This window comes from Coccinella septempunctata, chromosome 6 (genome assembly GCF_907165205.1).
Source record: "Coccinella septempunctata chromosome 6, icCocSept1.1, whole genome shotgun sequence".
Taxonomy (NCBI): Eukaryota; Metazoa; Arthropoda; class Insecta; order Coleoptera; family Coccinellidae; genus Coccinella; species Coccinella septempunctata.
In genome coordinates, this window is record NC_058194.1 from 25,280,107 (window position 1) to 25,301,083 (window position 20,977).

General features: G+C 38.4%; 2 protein-coding genes across 6 annotated transcripts in view; one reads left to right on the plus strand and one right to left on the minus strand.

Annotated features, from left to right (window-relative positions):
- LOC123314909 (E3 ubiquitin-protein ligase RNF19A-like) overlaps positions 1–3,666 on the plus strand; it is a 45,309-nt gene extending 41,643 nt beyond the window's left edge. For all 4 annotated transcript variants that reach the window (XM_044900357.1, XM_044900359.1, XM_044900360.1 and 1 more), the window contains 2 exons: positions 1,922–2,380; positions 2,876–3,666. In XM_044900357.1, the coding sequence (XP_044756292.1) occupies positions 1,922–2,380; positions 2,876–3,307 (891 nt within the window). In that variant the 3' untranslated portion in view covers positions 3,308–3,666. The remainder of the gene's footprint in view (positions 1–1,921; positions 2,381–2,875) is intronic.
- Positions 3,667–4,645: 979 nt separating this feature from the next.
- On the minus strand, positions 4,646–16,372 carry LOC123315763 (serine/threonine-protein kinase Doa). Of its 2 annotated transcripts, XM_044901599.1 has the most exons (11): positions 14,103–16,370; positions 8,308–8,386; positions 7,811–7,877; positions 7,532–7,645; positions 6,684–6,774; positions 6,316–6,486; positions 5,950–5,967; positions 5,742–5,871; positions 5,531–5,675; positions 5,365–5,470; positions 4,646–5,221 (listed from the first exon to the last, which is right to left on the minus strand). In XM_044901599.1, the coding sequence occupies exons 1-11, from the start codon at positions 15,282–15,284 to the stop codon at positions 5,039–5,041; spliced, it is 2,286 nt and encodes a 761-aa protein (XP_044757534.1). In that variant the 5' UTR covers positions 15,285–16,370; the 3' UTR covers positions 4,646–5,038. The 2 variants fall into 2 exon arrangements, with proteins under 2 accessions (XP_044757534.1, XP_044757536.1); XM_044901601.1 differs by lacking the exon at positions 5,950–5,967 and having other exon boundaries at positions 14,103–16,372.
- Positions 16,373–20,977: the final 4,605 nt, after the last annotated feature.

A 20,977-nucleotide genomic window follows, 5' to 3' on the forward strand; every position in this document is an offset into this window, starting at 1 on the left:
ATCCGATAGGCGCTCCGCGCCTTTAGCGGGAAGCACGGGCGTGGTCGCTGATGAGCAGGCACGAAAGCGGAAAATTCAGGTTGAGGGTTAAATGTTTTTCGGGCGCGAGCAAGATTGTCTTTGTCGGTATTCAAATTGGTCAGGGGGAGCCGTTGAATGATTAAAACTGTAACGGATCCCAAAGAGTTTGGGGGTAGATTACAAGTGTGGCACTTTTCACGTGGAATAGTAGAAGGAATCTCATCCATCGAACATCCCGCTTTTCAATCGAAAGGGGATGAAAGAGATAAGGGGGATATATCATTCCGGGCTGAACACCAATCGAATACACTCGTATACTTTAAAATCGCTATTATCACTTGAGAAAAAAGCTAAAAACTATCTCAACACAGGGTGGGCAGAATTCGTCTACTGAGAGGATCTCAAGAACTATAGCAGCTAGAAGAAAACGGATGACACATTTCCGAGCTCATTTTCAAAGAAACAAAAAATGGTAAAAACCGCAGCATCCTACGATACGTTTTTGAGTTTGACAATTTCGTAAAGTTCTCATAATTTTTTTGTCCTTGAAGATACAAATCTGAAACTTGAACTTTCTACAGGCAGTTTTTTACGTAGAATCCACTGATGAGCACAAAATATTTTTTCATTTCATTAGGTGAACTTTAATACTTTTAAATGCAAACTTTTATTGAAATTGTCATTTTTGAATTGGAAAAAATCTTTTGTCAGTAGATTCTACGTCTGCAAGTGCCTAAGAAGGATCAGATCTGTAACTTCCAAGACAAAAAAGTTATGAGAACTTTTCGGAATCTTCAAAATCTCAATTTTTGTTTATAACTCGAAAATTAAAAATGATAAGGCGATTCTTTTTTCAGATTTGGATTAGTCATGAAAAAAAAGCTCGAGAATGTGGCATCCGTTTTCTTCAAGCTGCGATAGTTTTCGAGATCCCCTTAGTAGACAACGAATTTTGCTCACACTGTACTCACCATTTGGGTGATTAATTTTGTATATTCCACCAATATGCGTGAAATTTTGCATAAAAAACTGATTGTTAGCCTATTAAAAACCGCAAATTCATATTAAATACGAAGGCATAATCGGGCGTAGGTACATGTGCTCTGCTACGAGCTGGGAGCTGTCAATTGTTGATGGTATAATTCAATTTTCGAATTATCTTTAAGCATTTTTCAAATGTTGATGGGAAATACGTAGGAGTATTCGATTCCTTTATTCCAATAATTCCATCGAATAATGAATTGACTTCCAGAAAAGAAATGTTATTTGATTCACTTTTGATTGGCAGCAATACTAGCGATTTATTTATAGCTTTCCTTATTTTCTTTTCCATAATCATTCGAACTAGGAAAAAGAGAAGATTTCAAATTCCACTTCAATTTCGTTTACAAATTGTGGGAAATCTTGAAGAATGTCATGTATCGCAATTTTTTCCACAGCAAAATAACAGAGCTAAGGCCCCCTTCTAAATAAGCGATTCTGCTTTCGTAATTTGAACTAATTTGGCGCCAATCTTCTCCCTCCCTCGCTCTTATACTGATGATCGATACAACCATGGTGAGAAACTCGCCTTTTAGCTAGTTAGGGATCTTCGAATGCCAGAAGTAAGATGAAGTGATTCGCAAGAAATAGATTGACGGCTATATATTGAGGAGAAACAATAAAAAATATACTAAACTATTGGGGATCAAGTTATCAAATTCAGAATGCAAATTGTCACAATAATGCCGAATAAACCATTCTACACCGCTTGACCTTAGAGTCAATTAGTTTTTGAGTACCTAATGGTTGCAACCTCCAAAACTTTTTTCAAGTCAATGATGAACATGAATTCCATGATTATTCATCTGACTCTTTCTCAATTATCTTACGAGAAGTACAATTCTTTTCTTTTTTCTAGGTTGTTATATCTCCCATACTGGCCGGATTGGCGGTAGGCATCGGCGTACCGATCCTCCTCTTCTACGTCTACGGCGTGGTTCCAGTGTCACTATGCCGTTCCGGAGGGTGCGGTGGCAGATCAACAACGGACGACAACGACGTTATGGTCTGTAACAGAGTGGACAGAAGCTCCATGGACGCCGTCAGCGTAAACACGAAGATTCCCAACCCTTCAATAGGCGAAGCTAGCTTATCCCTGGCCAGCGAGAGCCACATCCTTCGTGAGCCAGACAGGGAATCTGCCAGTACCGTTGCCTTGGCAGGAAGCATGGCCGGGCATCGTTTGGAGGTGCAGGCCGATATGAATTCCACACAGCGATACAGCATCACCAGCTTATCCGCCGAATCTGGTAACGCGAGTTTAGACGAAACTGGAGCATCCATGAGAGCTTTAGCCGGATCCATTTTTAATTATAAGGTGAACACATTGATTTAAAGTTAAAATTTAGGACTATAGGTATTACAGCGGGCTAGAACAAGAGGAAAACCCTATTTAAAGGAACTATAGTTGTGAAGAGCTTCCTCAGAGTTAAAAAAAAATTGGCGAACTGACATAACATAATTTTCCCGTTTTTTTTGATCCTGATACCACCATTTAATCTCTTGGAAAATACAATTTTGGATCACCAATTTGAATTTTGAAGAATTAAAAAAAAATGTTCCATGGGTTCGCTCTTCAATAGTTCATTCTACAATCTACCACTCTCTCTCTACAGTGAATCAGTCTCACAGTAAAGTAAGCCAAATATCTGGTTGTTACCCTTTATAGAATCTCTAATTCCTAGGTCGATAAAACCGTCCACAAAGTCAGACGCTTACTCTGGACCTACCAGACATTGTGACTGTAACCTCTCTTTATAACTAAATATATTGGGTATTCTATTCATTTATTTTATGTGATTTTTTTCTCCAGGCAAATGGAAGTGATTCATGCAGTTATAACACGAACGAAGATGGTGCTTCAGAAAGAGTGCGATTCGACGATAATGTGAGTTACAAAGCTTCCCAAGCCGAGAAACTCAGCATAGGAAGCAGCTGTAGTTATCGACCAAAATCCAAGAACGTTTCAAGACTCGATCATTTTCATGATACAGTTAGTAATGATAGCATATACATCGATATAACCCCGACGGAAGAAAAGCCGTCATCCAGGAAATTCTCCTCGCAGACTGCTTTCCTGAGAAGTCAATTTTTCCAGTTTGTCAACGAACAGAAACCAATCACGAAAAGTATGGAAGAAAGAACCATTATTGAGGTCTCCAACGAAACGCTTAACAAGCCATCCTGTTCAGGATCTTCGAATTCGGTTATTTCCAAGTCAGCCCATGAAACAACAGAGCTATGAGTTACCTTGTAAATTTATTTTTACTAAGACTGATGTCCATAATAAATACTATTTATTTTATATCAATTGTAGCAACAAGTTGAAAATTGCCGATACATAAGTTCAATTCTGGTTCGCTTTTTTGTATTTTAATGATGAAACGTGTTTGTGAATGGTCGTTTTTCAAACGCCAGGAATCTTTTAGTTTTTTATATCTAGCTTTTAAAACGATGTTAATTTTCGAATTTATCTGGACTGGAAATTAATTAGATAATATTTATTTGATCATCATTCATTGTGATTTTCTGTATTTCTTGGAAATTATATTTATTTGTTAGAATGTCTGTATTATGATCGAAATAAATAATTGTCCTTGTAAACATTCTGAAATACATTTCCTACCCCACCTGGACATATTTTTTTATTAAAACGATCCAAGCCACACCTGATGCGGAGAGAACCGTGGATCAATGGAGTGCACAGAGGGACGCTCATTTTATACAATCGGAGCGGTACTTTTGAGGCTCGTACAAGCCAGTACGCCACCGGCCGTCCGGGAGTTAAAACTTTGTCTTAGAAATATGAGCGCCAGCGGTAGAGAGAGTCGTCCTCAGATCAATAAAAAACCTGCTCTGAGTTAGTTTGAATTTTGTTGGATGAAAGAAAAACGTTACGTACCTGCTTGCAAATTGGGCCAACAATAGGGAATACTCCTTCTGACGAAAATGATGTATTTTTTATGAAATATCTTTGGAACCTCACATTTTGAAATAACCATTTCAACCGTTTCCCAAAAAAAAAAATCATTTTGAGCATTTAAAAATGAAAAGGGGTATTTAAAATTCAAAGCGTTTTATTTCAATTGCATAAGTTGGCAACATCGACTGAAAATGCCTTGATAATAAAGGACAACAAATACATTATCTTGATGAGATAGACAAGATGGTTGTCTATGAAGTCTGCGACGAACGTCGTAAAATTTTATGGGATTTTTATGGCCGGTTGCAGTTGAGGCTCGCCAGAAAGTACGCGCCTGTTAATAAACAAGCTGATCGGACATTGTTCTTTTTACTTTCTAGTAGGCGCTGTTGCCAAATCGTAAACTAGAAACCAAGCGATTTAAATTTTAAAACCCCATATTTGAAGAATGATTTTGAATAGTTTCCGCGGTGCATTTGAAAAAAATCATGAATGAAACTAATAATTATTCAGTTTAAACTGCAGTGATAACCCAAATTGAGGAGAATTCCTCATTTGGATATCCAAAACTCGTGTTTTTTCAGGACCTTCATTTACACTTACTGGATGTGTTGAATCAATTCAGTGGAGGTGTCACATGTATTGGAAATTAAAATACTTTTTAGAAACTAAAATTTATTTTTTCAACTTTATATACATAGTAATTCAAAAGTTCGATTCAATGAACACTTCATAATTACAATATCAAGAAATCAATCAACCTTATAATAGATTTTTCAATAACTAGTTACACTGTAGAGAATATGGAATATAATATATACAAATTATTTCATACTCTAGTAAATTTTACCAGACTTGGATGATAAAAATCATTTACTAAATAAGTACAAAACGAAGGTAGAAACGTCAACCTTTCAAATCAAATCACATTGTATACATTGAAAACATCAGCTTCTGAATTTATCTTGAGAACAAATAAAAATTATTTCAGAAAAATTGTGAACTTTGGACAATTTAAAAAGTTGAAAATTAATTAACAAAGACCTATATTGTTTAACTCCTCTGCCGATCTCCAGATCCCGGTTCCTCTAGTTTCTGATGTGGCGGAATTTTGTCAAAGAATGGGTGGGATAAGGCTTGTCTGAGGGTTATCCTTTGGGAAGGTTCATATTCCAGCATTTTGAAAATCAAATCGAATAGCTGGTTGTGTTCGGGGTCATCACTTTGTTTGTATCTCTGTGAAAATAAAAATCAATGAGAAAAACGTTTCAACTAGAAAAGTTGAGGATATTTGTTTACTCAACAGATAGTGTTGATATTGGTCACTACTAAATTTTTTATATTCACCAAAGGGAAAAAGAATGAAATCAGGCACTTACCATAAGAGGTTTGCAGTTGTCCCTCACATAACGACCTGCCGAACTCTTCTCGTCCCATTCCAATTTTCCTTTGTAGAAATATTTAGTCTTCGTCGTTCTGGCCATTCTGCAAAAAAATGAACGATATGTAGGTGGTCATCATAAAACTCAAAGTGCTATCACTCACCTCACTGGAATTTCGCCTAAAATACGTTGCATCATAGCCAGATGCTCCCTATTGTCATGCGTTTGGAATAACGTTATCCCAAGATATAATTCGAATAAAATGCAGCCAATTGACCAAACATCACAGGGCTGTGACCATCCTAACTCTGGAAAAAAAAAACAATAAACCCATTAAGCAAGCATTTCAAAAGGTGATGAATCAATTACATTACCTAATATCACTTCAGGCGCTCTGTAATGACGAGTTGAAACTATAGTACTGTGATGCTCGTGATCAAATGTTGCACTTCCGAAATCTATCAACCTAACGTCTGTACTCAGTACTTTTTTCACTTGTCTTTTCTGAAAAAAAGGAATAAAATGTAAGATTGGAAATTTTTACAATTTGCTTCTATTAAATGAAAAATCCAGAATCAATACCTTATCGTCTTGTCTTATCTGAAAAAAACAAGAAAAAGCCTTATGTACTGAATATGTAACAACAAAATTGGTGCTAATTTTGAAATACTTTCACTACTTAATGCATGAAATGCCTACTATTTCAATATTGGGACTTTAAATACATTCGGCCTAATTAATTAATCGAAATAAATTTTAGTTTCCTTGATGACCTTGATAAGGCTGAGAAAACTTCATAATTCTGTTTTTCACTACATAGAAAAAGTGCATGGAGGAAGTGAAAAAAGCCAGGAAAAAACACAAAAATTACACTCCTTCAAGTACAATACAAACAGATTCACCAAATCTAACTAAACTACTCCAATAAAAAAATTCAATTATACTCACTTTTTTGTTATTGAATACGAGTTCATAATCTGAATCCACAAATAATATATTTTCTGGTTTGAGATCAGTGTGTGTCAATTTGTTATCATGTAGAAACTTCACTGAAAAACACAATTGATAGCCAATGTGCCGAACCTGTTCCAGTGGGTATGGTTGGTAATTGTTGTCTTTCTGCGATAGAAAAAAAAAATACTTTAGTCCGGTGACAAAACAAACATTTTCATAATTTTATATTAAGCAGCTGGCCAAGAATCACATTATCCATTCTAAAAATAGGTAAGTAGCCCACTGTATAAATAGCCAGTTGTGTAAAACGTATTATTTAAGGAGTTCAAGGCAACAACCAAAGACTTGAGATGTATACTCACCAAAAAATCGAATACACTAAGCCCCAACATTTCGAAAGCTATGCACATATGTCCATGGAAGTTGAACCAGTCCAACATTTTAACACATAAACTGCAAAAGGGAGAAAAAAATGAAATTTAACCGCATATCTCATAATTTGATATAAGATTTTGGAAATGATCGACAAAAAAATTGAAAATACATATAGCAAATTTTTAATATTTCCACCAATTTTTTTCTATTATCAATTATATGAAAAATGTTCAATATTGATGCAAAAAAAATGATGAGATGGAGATATTCTTAAATGAGATGGAGATATTTTGCAACTTCTTTTAAGCATGGTACAATGTCAATTTAACCTTTAACAAAAATTCCTCTTAAATAATTTTCTATTAATAATATACCCCAGCATCTGGCATCTGTCAGGGAAAATGTTATTAATTTGCACTTCCAGATATAGATTTAGAAATTGGGAACGTCAAAATTGCTGTATTATGATGTGATCATTATAATGGGAAAAATAGATTACTCAGCATTCGAATGGTTATATACACAGAGACATGCACATTAGATTTAGGGAATTTGGAGCTTTCGACAGGATTTTGTTGAATCTTACAAGAATTTGTGAGTTTCTTTTTTTCTGAACGATTGCATGAAAAAAATGATAAAATAATTCTGAATGTAGCAATTTCACGCATTAACATGAATAATACAGCTTATGCCAGTTAATTATTTAGGTGAGAAAATTTACGTTGAAATATTTGAACAATATTTGAAACAATACTGAAAAAATTGTTATACTTTACAAACATTTTTAGTATATACATTTTTTGTCGTAAACTTTTTCGAAAATGAATAAACTTACTGTACAGCATCAGGGTCCTTTTCAGCCAGTTCTTCAAGAACGTTTATTTCTAATTTAGCTGCTTCTCTATACTTCTCTACATTTTTTATAATCTTCAAGGCAATATAGTGATCTCTGGAAACAAAAAATTCGGTTAAAAATCTTCAAATATGTATGGCGGCAGGTCTATGTTTTTTCTTTGTATTTTTACAATAATTTCACTTGGGACTTTCCCCACTTTTGTCATTGAATTTCAAACAGAGCAATGTTTAAAAACAATTCGTATAAAAAGTCATTTACCTGTCTACATCTTTCACTTTGACGACTTTGCCGAAGGTGCCTTCGCCCAGGGTCCCAAGAATTTTGTCTGCAAAACGACAAAACAAAAGTGTTAGGATGATAGATTGCACAGACTGAAGCAATTGAAGAGTAACTAAAACGTACAAAACGAACTGACCAAAAACTACGAATTCCTATGTTTCAATTGCTTCAGTGTTGAATGTTCGAAAAACTCGAGGGCATGCAAATTTAATTTTGAACAGTTTCGCTGACCAATAGTAAAATAATTTTTTTCCAACAATAAATATAATATCCTACTCATTTAAAGAATCGCGTTATACACAGAAACCAAGAATTACTTTTGTCTTAAAATTTGGAGCGGGGCTCTTATCTTATCAATATTAGTCCCCTGCTGAAAAGAGAGGTATTACATTATCACAACTGGAAGGGAGTAATGTTTATGGGATTTGTGAAAGACTTATCCAATTTCTAAATAACAAAGTGTAGTATTCACGAACATCGTTCTTGTAGGATGTCTCCCGTTCTGTAAATGAGGTGACCTTCCTCGTCATCTTCAATAGAGGGTGCTCGTGAGCTCTGCAATCACGGTTCCAACAGGTTGTTGCGGATGGTTGCGGACGATCGGGTAGCGCACAGTGCCGACAGGAGGTTCATCGTTTGATGGTTCATCATTCGATTGGGAAGAAAGCACCGCAGTCATCATCATCATCATCACATCATCAGGAAGATATCATCCAAGAGTCATCATTCCAATGCCAATATAATGGAGATGTGTGTGGCCCGATAAGCAGACAGAGGAAAGGGCAAACGGATTGCCAAATCAACAATCATTCTCTTTAATGGTACAATATTTGCACCAAAAATTACAGTTCAAGGTATAAATGAGGGACAAGGATAATGGTTGCATCTAAAGGTATGATCTAACACTTGCAATAATATAAAATATTCAATGGAAGTTACTGCCATCCTCGAATATACCTTTCTCTGTCGAGTTTATCTACTCCATATTAAAAAAAAAAAATAGAAAGCACTCGTTTCAACATATCACAAACTCAAATTCCTATGAAATGTTCAGATTCAAGATCTGAATCAGACCTTGTTGCATTATTCATATAAAAATAAACTTCAGAATTACTCTAAGGCAAAGAAAATTCAAGATTGCATGAATTACTTCATGGATAAATGCAATGGAAAAAGTAAAACAATTTTCGAAAATTAGTAAAACGAAAATCGAACGTATGTAGAGAATCCATCCTCTTTGATGACTGTTACTTCTCTAACATAAAAAATGCGTTAAAGATTACTATATGAGAATCAGTTAGTACGGTATTCTGTGTTTGAGAACGCTTTAACTGTTGATTCGTATCACAATTTCATATCGTTATCGCTCATGTACCAACAATAAAAAAAATTACCTCACTATTCGGATTAATTTTCGGTAAGTTTTAGAGTTTTGTAGAACACAACTGTGAATTCAGGGTGTACTAGATGGAAGAAAACGAAAGCTGACAAGTGCGAAGAAAATCATTGCGAATGAAATGACGTCAAATGGAGTATCCTAGGTTTCCACGGCCCTATACGCGAACTTACGTAAAATTTACGCAGAACCACCTTACAACATACAAACAGTTTCAGTCTTTTGCTGGTTACGTGAAAGCATTAAGATCAATAGAAGGATTGTAGGATTCGAAAACGCATTAATTAGGATCACTCGATATTTTGGGACAATTTCACTGCCACCAATCAAACTTTGTTGAGATTTTCAGTGGAATTGAGACTATTCGTAGAGAATTCTTTGATAACCCACAGTGGAATTATTGTATTACTTTCTTTCGGTCAACGATACTGTAATTTCAGCTTGTACTGCTCATCTAATGTTTTATAGTCCATCTAAAGTCACTTGAATAACGTTTAGAAGAGCTTGTTTCTTTGATGTTAAGCCGCTAAGCTAGCCGGAAGCGGCTAAACATCAAAGAACGAGTCAGCGCTACTACACGCTATTAAGTGACTTTGGCTACGCGACTATACTAATATACTCGAGTCAGAACTGCGTTCGCAATAACTCTCGATACCCGTCGATTTACTTACGCCACTTTTCCGCCCTTTTAAACTGCCAACCTTCCAGCCAACGCAGAATATTCTTATGAAGGTGAGATTCCTTTATCGAAGTGATTTTTCGCACAATAATCGGCTTTAACAAAGAGAAATTCTTCGGAGCTTCGGAAACGGCATTTTGGACCGGTTCACATCGGCTACATTTTGGGACGGGCTTATTTTGATCATCTATCACTTTTGGAACTCCATCCTCAAACGAGGGTGGCTGTTTTGGCAAAGTCAGTGGCGAATCAGCGCCTGAGGCAACTTCTGTTGCGTCTTCTTCGGAAGTTACCGGAGCGGACGCCGATTCTCCAATGTTTTCTTTCGGGATTTCAGATATAAAAGAATTTGTAGCAGTTCCTTCTTCGGACTTCGGGTGAACATTGTCAGTTTCCGTTTTTTCCACAATTATAGCTTCCTCTAGAATAGGAGGAACTTCTTCACTTTTTAGAGGCGGCGTTGGTGCAACTAGAAGTCTTATAGTAACTCTTCTCTTCTTTTTAGGCTGATCAGAAGTTTTAGAGCCAGGGACGTTCGCCAAGATACTTCTTGGCCTTTGGGCCAAAGTGGGTTTGTCTTTCAAGGCTTGTGTAGGTAAAACGAGGGGTTTAACAGACGCTTTACCTTCCACTTTAGGCTGGACTGAATTTTTTCTTGCTGGGGCAATGCTCGATCGCTGAATTTTTGATTGTTGCGAAGTTGTCGTAACTCCTTTTTTTGGGGGCAATTTAGGTGTAACGGCGGGTTTCGAGGTAGCAGACGCACCTCTGGTACTTGCAGGCTGGGTGACAGTTTTAGACCCGGGAGATTTCGAAGAAACGTTGCTCGATCTCTGGACTCTCCGCTGTGGGGGAGCAGGTGTGGACGTTTCTTTCTTTGGCATAACCCTCCTTGAAACATTTGATTCCTTCCCTTTAGGGGTGGTTACTTCAGGACTACTATTCAATTCCCCCAGAATATTACGTCTAGTCAAATTAGATTTCTTCAGCAATGGTGTTGATGAACCATCGAGCTTCGTTGAGGCCCGAGGATGTTTACTTTTCGCCCCAGAACGATGAGAATTAGCCGAAATATCCTTATTTTCGGAAACAGATTTGATTGGGTCTTTGAATGCTAGAAAATTACGACCAGCGGATGCTTTGAACGACGTTTTAGCGGTCCTAGTTGCACAAGCACTTTTGCTCGATACGGTGGTACTTTTCTTATTCTGGCTAAGATTTCCCATCGTATTTCCTCCTCTTTCCAATGTGAGATTGGATGAAAGGTGTATTCTCACAGAATGATTAATCGATTTCACAGTATCCACTGTTCTTGCATCACGACATCTTGGAAAGGTATTATTGCTTGGTGGTCTCCTGTTTACCCCTGGAGCAGGCGTTACATTCGAATATTGTTTTTTACATTGAGCCCGATTTGCCGTTTCCTCACTACGAGAACACTCATTGCGCGGTTTCGATGATCTGGATTGATTAACAACTCTTTTCGCCGAAAAAGTCGATGTACGTACGGAACTATTAGAATATTTGCACTTGGATGATTTATTCACCTCAGCATCGAAATCCTCTTGAACCATTTTGGAAATAATGAAATATTTTCTTCGCCCTTAACGCACCTTACAACGAGACACTACACTTTGAACTGTGTACTGAGGACTTTTTCTGACTTGAACACCTTTTATTCCTCAAGGGAAAGGGCTTCAAGAAGATGGGTGGAGGGGATGTCTTCACCTCCTGTAGACATCCTTTTATTACAATTCCGAAAATAAGATGCCGAAAAGTTAACAATGCAAGGGTCATATTTGGGGGTTTACTATGTGATAAATCCGTATTAGTCATCAGGTTCCCACTTGAGATATGCCCCATCACTCGAAATCCAGCAGAATTCAAAAAAGATCCACTTAGCTCATAAATCGACAACATGAAAGGATAGAAGTCAGTTTCGAAGTTGGGTTCGGATTAAAATCGGGACAATTGTAGAGAAAGTCCTTCTCGGTGGGATGAATACCTCAAATGTATGATTCATAGGACCGCTGGCAAGTACCAACTGAAAGTATACGTTGAATTCAATGCCGAAAGGGCACCAATACATATTTCGAAGTAACCACCTTTACATAGTATGAGTAACTTTACGGTTTTGCCAAATGTAGAGAATGGCCGAAGGATGATTCGTAGACTTTGCACAAACCCTAAATTCAGATGAGAAACGAGGTTTGAATATAAATTTACCTGGAAATGAAGCTTACCTCTGCGGAATTCTCAAATTTAGTGTGACAAGACTGAGAGTAAATCGAAGGGATTTTATTCGGAAAAAATATATGAAATACAGTGGGGCATCGTTATTTCAATCGATACCCTCTACGGATTCAATGTTCAAATCACCCAGATTTCCTTATGCCCCCCAAAAACCTGCTTTTCGCCTTGTGTATTCTGTCGGCAAGGACAAAGCGGAGATCTTTGAATAGGTTAAATTGTTCAGCCATAACAAAGAATGCCAGCTTGTACTACTTTTAGGGGATAATTGGAGCAATTTTCACAAAATGTCTCACTTATTCCTGAATTTGTAACAAAAAATGAAACTAACCGAACGTTTTTTGAAGTTACACTTGACTGAGAAATTGTTTCAAGATACCTACATATGAATGTTTCATGGATCATCCATCATGTACACTTCGAACGATAAAAGCATTAAAATACAATTTACACTTCGATATTCATTCTTGCAATATTAACAATGAACGTTATCAGTGCTAATGGGCCTTTAACACTCATTGTGAAACATCCCTGATGTCCAGATAGATGGAATCTTTCAAACCTACTGAGTTTATCGAATAAAAAACCGATCATTTATCTCAAACGGGCGAAAAACTTCTAGCAAATTATTTACTTTTATTTCGTAAAATTAAATTTTCATTTCATAAAACCAGGAAATTTTTCACGTTCTGGAAGAATGATTAATGCTCGGATTAATCTGATCAGATAAGCTTCCGTCTGACGACAACTCAAATAATATTCTACTTTCGGAACAGAGTATTTACTATTATGTGGAAAAATTCTCGAACATGAGCTTTTGTTGCTGACAATTATTTGGTAATTAATAGGGTTTTTATCACTGAATTCCATCTTTTGTTTTTTATGAAGGTGTTTTGCGGTTAATGACTAACACCTCAAGTGTGATTGACTACTACCCTAATCACTAATAGAGTGTATTTCACCGACCTCAAAATAGATCAGCATCTAATGGTCCATTTACTTCTGACACAAAAAGTTAGGGTTTCCATTTAAAAACTCTATTCTCTACCCCTCTAACGGCCGTTTTCATAAACCTATCTATCCACTGTTTCAGTTACTGAAGATAGAAAAACCATCTCATTTCGTTCCTATGATCTATCTGTAGATATATTTTAGAATGGTTTCCAATCGTCAGTAAGCGAAACGATGGATAGATAGGTTTATTGAAAACGGCTGTAAGAGAGCTCATTATAACCTCCACAATCAAACATGAAAAATATCTTATAGAAATTGACATTTTTCAACAAAATGGTATATACCTGAGATATGAATTTTCTGGGTTACTTTTACTCATACTTTTTATGAGCATCAGTTAGGGAATAGAAATAATTTTTTTATTTAGTTCTTCAACGACCTGTATTATTGAACATATCTTATATTAAGAATTTGTTCACCATAACGAAAATTCAAGAGAGTCAACAGACGTTTTTGAAGGTGAAAAATACACTAAATTTAGAGTTGCGAAGCACCTATCTAGGGAGAAAGTGTTCTCATGACCTGATGCATTCTAAAGTAGATAGACTTTTTATATCGAGAAATGTATTCCCCTAGTAGAAATTAATAAATCTTGATATCACCAAACATCCAAAAATCCCCATCTAGTAAATTAAATACATAATAAAGTTTTTGGAGGGCATTTGGTTCTGTGGGGTTGATATGAGTTTTGTCCACATTTCGATCATCTAGAATCTGAAATATTTAATTGGACACCTCCCGCCAGAATTCTACGATTCGATTTTCGTTTCAACCAAAGCGTTGATTTTCTTGGCTCTTTCAGCCTGAACAAGATGAACATCTACGCATTCAGACTTACACAACGATGGTTAAGTTGCAAGCGGCACTCTGCGTTAGTGACGGGAACCGGGCGTGGAACACGTAGCACACACACTCGAACCCACGCTACTTACAACCGATGTCGTGGACAACTTATGATGGTAATATTTCTGAGCCACCGACGTGGCCGTGGTCGTCGTACCTCCCTGAACGAAGGCCGGACCCAGCGAGTTCTTCTTCTGGCTCGGCGCGGCGGCAGGTTGCGGCTCCAGACGGTTATAGAAGTCGTCCAAAGCGGAGTACTTCTTGATCAGGCTCTGTATCTCCTTCCTCTTGGCCTCCCTTTCGGAGAGCGCGCCCGACGAGCAGCCGTCCTGCGTCTGGACGTCCTCGACCGGCTTGGGGGCGGCGTGAACGGGCGCCGGTTTCTCCAGGGGTATCTCCACCGGGCACAATTTCAAATTGGCGGAGTTCTTCCGCTCGCCGGCCTCGCTGACGCCGCTCCGGTGCGGCCTTGACGACTTCCTCGGCCTGAGCTCGGAATGATTGGATCTGTGGCGTACGCGATACGCCGTATCGCGGTCCAGATAAGAGTACGGCGGTTCCGGGTACTGCTGCTGCCGCCACTGGTTGTTCTGATGGGCGTTGCGGGATTCCCCGCGATAAGGCGTCTTCTCCCTCTGCACCTTGCTGACGTACGGGTAGGCCTTCTCCGACAGCAGGACGTTGGCGGTGGTCGAGCTCTTGCTCAACGTCCTACCGCTCACCGGTCCGTCGGGCTTCTCCGAATACCTCTTCTTGCTGTTGTAGATCCTGTCCAGGACGGAGGAATACTTATCCTCCAGACGCGTCCTGGTATGTCCGAAGTTCGGCACTTGGGTCGTGCTCTTGCTGGCGGATAAAGGGTGACCGCCGAGGAAAGGGTTCGGCGGGTAGCCGCCGTTCTTCGCGTCGTTGCTGCCGGAGGCGGCGGCGTCCGCGGACGCCGAGGGACCGCGCACACGCGTCGTCAACTTCTGCAAAAGGCTGGTGCACGATTCGCTCAGTAGCTGAGCCACGCTCGTCGTCGACGAACGGGAGTATCTCGTTCTTCTAGCGGCCGCGGCATTGTTGCTGCCGCTGCTCTGATGCGCATTGTTCGCCATGTACTCATCTGCACGGCGATTGTTCGGGTTCGTGCGAAATTCGCTAAGGCCGTTGTTGTTGTTATTATTAGAACGCGGGGTCCACGACTTCTGGCCGTCGTAGCCGCCGCGGATTCTACCGTCCGAAGGACGGTACGAGCGGAAGGACGCAAAGTCAGGACCGGACGACATCGGGGCTCGGCATAGCCGCAGGGTGGAAGGGCGCACAGACACTCGTCACCACACACACACAAACTGGACGACGACAACGCAATTATCAAATCGAAAAATCGACCAAACGCCACATGAGCCTGCCAAATACTAACGCACTAAAAATATCCGATTTTAAAGAGCTCGCGAGTCTAGCGTTCTCATAACTCTCTCCCTCTACACACACACACGTTGGGATGTGTGCCGAGACGCGATGTTAAAATAAGGTGGGTGAATAGCGACGACGGTTTTTCGTGACGATCGGACGCGCCAATTTCCAAAATAAAAAGCGGTCAAGTGTGCGGCGCTTAGATTTCCCGACGGCAGGGGGGCTGTTGCAACAGCGCATTTCTGCTCTATATTAATAATGAATGAAATGGCGGATACTTTTCTTTAATGAAACGTAGTGACTTATAATGATTCATCCAGAGATTCAGAATCCTTATATATCAGAGAAATATTTTCAATGTAACCTAACCTCACTTATTATTCATTCAATTAACAGCTACGACCGATATTCAACCAGATAATATATTTTCCACTATTTCTTTTCTAACCTAACCTAAAATCCGAACGACTGAAACAACCATGAATTAAAAATTGTTAAATTCTGCTAAGTAGGAGCCATGAAAGATATGTAGAAGTGTGTGTTAATTTTCAAGCTTTGTGTAAGTATTCTTATGTTATAGTGATAACTGGGATGATAAGATGCACTTGATTCACTCAAATTCTTCGATTTTGAATGGGCTGCTTTATCAATTAAAAAATTAAATTGATCTTCATCATATCACGTTGATCCACTGACAAATTTCATCACTCTTCAAATGAGAAAAGACATTCAAACCGTAGATGCTATTGCTGGGCAAAAATTCGAAATATTTAATTGAAACGTTTAGTTTCGATGTCCAATAGGAGGAGAAAATTGTATTGAACAATTATATGTATTTGAAATTTCATGATCCTCAACACTCAAAAATACGAGACGTTCCACTCCCCAATTTCCTTCTGTCAAAAGTCAATAGCAGAGAGGACCATCTTCAGATGGTAGGTACTTAAATGGTGAAATTGTATAATAGAGCATTTGGTGTGCTGGAAACGGATAGGCAAGCTACCATGAAAACCCAATTCAGTATAAGGCATTTCATCTGCGAAACACAAGCAGTTGTGATTATTAACAAACAAACAAACATGAAAAATAAATTTCATAGATTCATAGATCTGAATGAAATGAGATCAATTTCAGATGCATAGTTCTGGGAGCTCTTAGTACCAACCCTAAATTGAATTTCAGGTGGTGAGGAAAGTGAACAGAAAGCCTTAAGAGATAATTTCAAGATGAATATCAATGATCATCAACACTTCCGAACAGTTAAAATACAATTTACACTCTGGCTCATTCTTGGAACATAAACTATCAAAGTCATTAGTGCTAATAGGCATTTAACAGACGGTGTGAAATGTTCCTGATATGCGGGTAAATGAGCTATGAAGTTAATCAAATTAAAAATCGATCATGAAGTTAAAGCAGGTTAAAAACTTCATATACATGTATTCGAACAAATTATTTATTCCATGAAGGAAGTGTTGCAAACCGAGCAGTCATTGAATTAGCTGTTAATTCGAACAATGTTTTTTCAGATAATGTTTTTCTTAATATTGGGGACTGTTTTACAACATAACATAATCTTATTTCGTGTAGAACGATCTTAATAGCATTCAACTGAACATATCTTATATTTAGTCAAGTAGCTTGACATCTAATTTATGCACCAACTAATGGTTGTATTCAGCTTTTTATCTATAAAGCCCGTTTGTACCAGCCGAGAATTCTCTACCAAATTTTGTTAAGAAAACGGCAGAGATTATTTTGTATGCAACTGAACAGTGAATTCTACCGAAAGTGTGTATGTAAAGAATTCACGACGCATGAATTCTCTAGTAAAATCTCGGCTGTTGCAAACGGGCTTAAGTTACAAATCTGTAGCGTACGATCGATTTGTCAGTGTACGATTGACAGATTCGTAAATAATGCAATTCTGGAAATATTCCTGTAACTATCTTCTTTACAATGTTACGTTTGAACTACTTATCGTAAATAGTAAGATTCCTGTAAGCTGCAGATCACTTAAAACGCCCAGAATTTAAATTTTCTTGCAAGCTTATCAAAAGTTACAGATTGGCTTACAGATGAAAGCGGAATACTACCATAAAACTGATCAACTATGTACAATTTTTCACTACTGCGAGGGTGAAAGCCATTAAATTATAGATTAAATAACGCCAGGAAACCTACTATTCAAGAACTTTGTTTTGACACGTTGAAAGTGAAAAGATAAGCTACATGATACAGAAATCGAACCCGAACTTGCAGACAAATCGACTCGCGTTTCTTGATAACCTCGGAGAAACGTTTGATGTAAACAACTATCGCGCCACGAAACGAAAAACAACAACGCTTCGAAATGGAGTACCACCAACCTTAAGGATTCTGTGAAACTTCCTGCCGAAATGGGAACGACGAAACTTCGCACCGGCCCTCTTGATTTCGGCCTCGAATTGCGAGTATTTCATCTCGGCGTCCGATTCTAGTTGCAGGGGAAGGCGACAAGAGTGCAACATCGATTCGATAGAGGCATCGTACGATAAGCGATACAGATTAAGACTGATCGCACAATGTGAACCACGAGGACTATTCATAAATATTTACGGCATTTGTTATAAATTTTGAGAGATAATGTTTTAAATTTAGACCGAATGCGTCAGTTTCTTCCTGAATAGTCCAAGTTTCTAAGCGGTATTACGCGATGATCTTACCAATCAGACACCGCACAAGATTCCTGGTTGGCTTCCGGAAATTCAACAGTCTATCTTGGGTTTTTCCGAGTTGGCAACTCTATAATACTAGTAGTTCTCTTGTGGTTCTTAATCTTATTAAAACAAATACATAGAGAAGCTTTACTTTATTTCAATGTTGTCGGCCCGGTGAGAAAAAAACCTAGGTGGCAGTTTATTCTTCTTTTGAACTACTGAAAACCATACAGCTCAAGGATGTGCAGAAGCCGGCATCATTTCCTGCAGCTGTCATCTTTAGAACACCTACAAACCTAAGAATCTCCTTGATTCTAAGGAGGAGCGCCCACCGAAGTAGCGTAGCACTGACCTGGCACATACATGACAAAGGCGATGCATAATTTTCAGATATCGCACATCTGAGTGTCAGTTGCGTGAAATATGTCGTTCTCATTTCAAATCTGAAAATTATGCATCGACTTTGTCATGTATGTGCCATGTCAGTGCTACGCTACTTTGGTAGGCGCTCCCACTTACACACTAAGAAGAAGCAGAATTCTCTTGGCTTGAGTATTCCACCCTTTAGTAGAGTCACGATCTTTTGACTATACTATAACCTAGCAAACTTGTCCTAAGTGATAAGAGCAGGTTTCAAAAGATTGGAATAACCTAGACAGCCGAAAAAGATCAGAGAAGACAATTAGAGATGTTGCTCATTGAAGACTATTGTTGAACATGTCAAGGATTGCCTTAGTTGTTGGAAATTGCATTATCAACGGTATGGACTTTTCAAATCGTGGCATATCCTATGGAATAGCGATCTGAGAACTGCTTCAACTGGAGAAAAAGAAGCGGTTTTTGCATAACAATGTCGATGGGAGTTTGATAATTCGCCAAAATCAAAAGTACCTATAGAATTTCATAGAGTGGAGCCACCAAATACTATTGTTGAAGCCATTGCATCCAAGGTCAAGTGACCAAAACCGTTGCTTTAAACAGCATTTAAAGATTGGCTGAACTCGTAGATTGCACCTTAAGTTGCAGCCATGAGAAAAAGCACTGCAACTCAATTCCAAATCCAAAATATGAAACTAACTACAATCAAAAATCTTGAAGATTTGATGTTATACCGTTCAACGCTGGCAAGAGTAGGTTTAATGTTGAATGATTTGAATTTATCGCGAGGATAATATGAAACGTATACACTGTATCAAAATGCAGGCGTTTTCGCGGGGTCCAAAACACGAACAATCGACCGTAAAACGGACGACTTTATTAATCATAAATTCCGCAACTACACGAAGGAAACGGTCTATTTCTGAAATTGTACAGATCCGACGTGCACTCGAGGAAATCCGAGGAAAAATTCGAAACGTTTTAACGCGATCGAATCGGAGGGTTACGGTGTGTACTTTAAAAATAGCGACTATCATACATTTTGAGCGGAAAAACGTTCGCTAACGCACTATATTTAGAAATATCCTGAATCACAGAGAGAGCACATCGCCAAGTCGAGTGAGTCAATCAATTGTTATTCTTCTGTTACGAAAGATGCGGGTCGAAGGAAGAGATGTTGGGCAATATCCTCCTGTTGTTACCGGCCTGCAGGTTCGTTTCAAGATCATAGAACAGACATCGGCGTTGGATAAACAAACAGTCGGAGCACCTCTGAACAAGAAATTCTATACGCAAAATTAGGAAGTGTGTTTCGCAGACGGAAATATACCGGTGAGAATACGGCCCAGCAAACTGCACACTATTTTTTTGTTGAATATCTTCAGTGAACTCAATCAGCATCATCAGATTGCTTCAAACTTGTCCACCCTTTTGAAATAGTCTAATTGTCTCTTCACGAGAGCAATCTTAATTCGTTGTAATTTTAACAGCCTTGGTGTTGGGTCAGTGATCCACCTGGACCACCTGTTACTCCATCCTATTACTCACGCATCCCTTAGTATAGTGTTGGTTTTCAGGAAATAAGACACACGTTCTACATAGACTACACTTGGTGTCGTTGATATCACTTAAACCACCCAAACCCACCATAGTATGTTCAACTGGTAATTAAATAAACTGGTATTTAGATTATTACTTAAACCACAAAACCTACGTTAGTTTGGTTATGAATAAGTTCTTAGAATCTCCAGAAGGTTTCATTTATCCCACTTCTAGATATGGACGATTTACTATCTTTAGCCCTATTCTTTAGCCCTATTTAAAACATTTTCACCGAGCATTCTCTCTCTTCTTCGTAAAGACGAACTGAATTAATTCCATGAATTCTTCAAATAAGAGTATTTAGTCGTTAACGTTGCATCAAACTTCCAGTTTTCTTCACTGTCCGATTCTTTCTTTCTCAACATGATACGATTCCATTACATCTTGATATGAAAGATATATACGAAACTCGAAAGTACATAAAATAATGGCAGTAACTTCCTCTCACAAAAACGAAACACAATCATCAATCAGTAATCTTACCGTCCATGATCTCTTACACATTGAATCCAACCTAAGATAAATATACTGACCTGTTCGGACGTGCGTGATCTTCTGGAGCGATTCTTACGAGAAGATGATCTTTCGTGGCGGTGCCGATGACGTTTCTTTGACGTGGGCGATCTTCGATGGCTGCGTTTGTAGCGACGTTCTGCGCTCGAGCCTCTCTCGTACTGCCTCGACCTGTGCGCCCTCTGGCTACTAAAATTACAACGATTGGATTGAAAGAAAAAATCGCCATGAAAACTCGTAACTCATTGCTTGAAATTTCGAAGTTTTAGATAAAATGGTGTGACAACTACCCAGTGGGGAGGAGAAAAGAGAATACGATTTCTAGTATTTCGCTGGCAGCTAGATGAACCATGTTGAGTTATATTTTTACAGAT

Bases quoted from the DNA above. Each gene is read 5' to 3' on its own strand.
- LOC123315763 (XM_044901599.1), bottom strand. From the start codon at position 15,284: ATGTCGTCCGGTCCTGACTTTGCGTCCTTCCGCTCGTACCGTCCTTCG. The intron at 7,646-7,810 runs GTAAATGACTTT...TTTTGTTTCCAG, and splicing joins AAAGTGAAAGATGTAGACAG to AGATCACTATATTGCCTTGA. The intron at 6,487-6,683 runs GTGAGTATACAT...TTTCTATCGCAG, and splicing joins TTAGTGTATTCGATTTTTTG to AAAGACAACAATTACCAACC.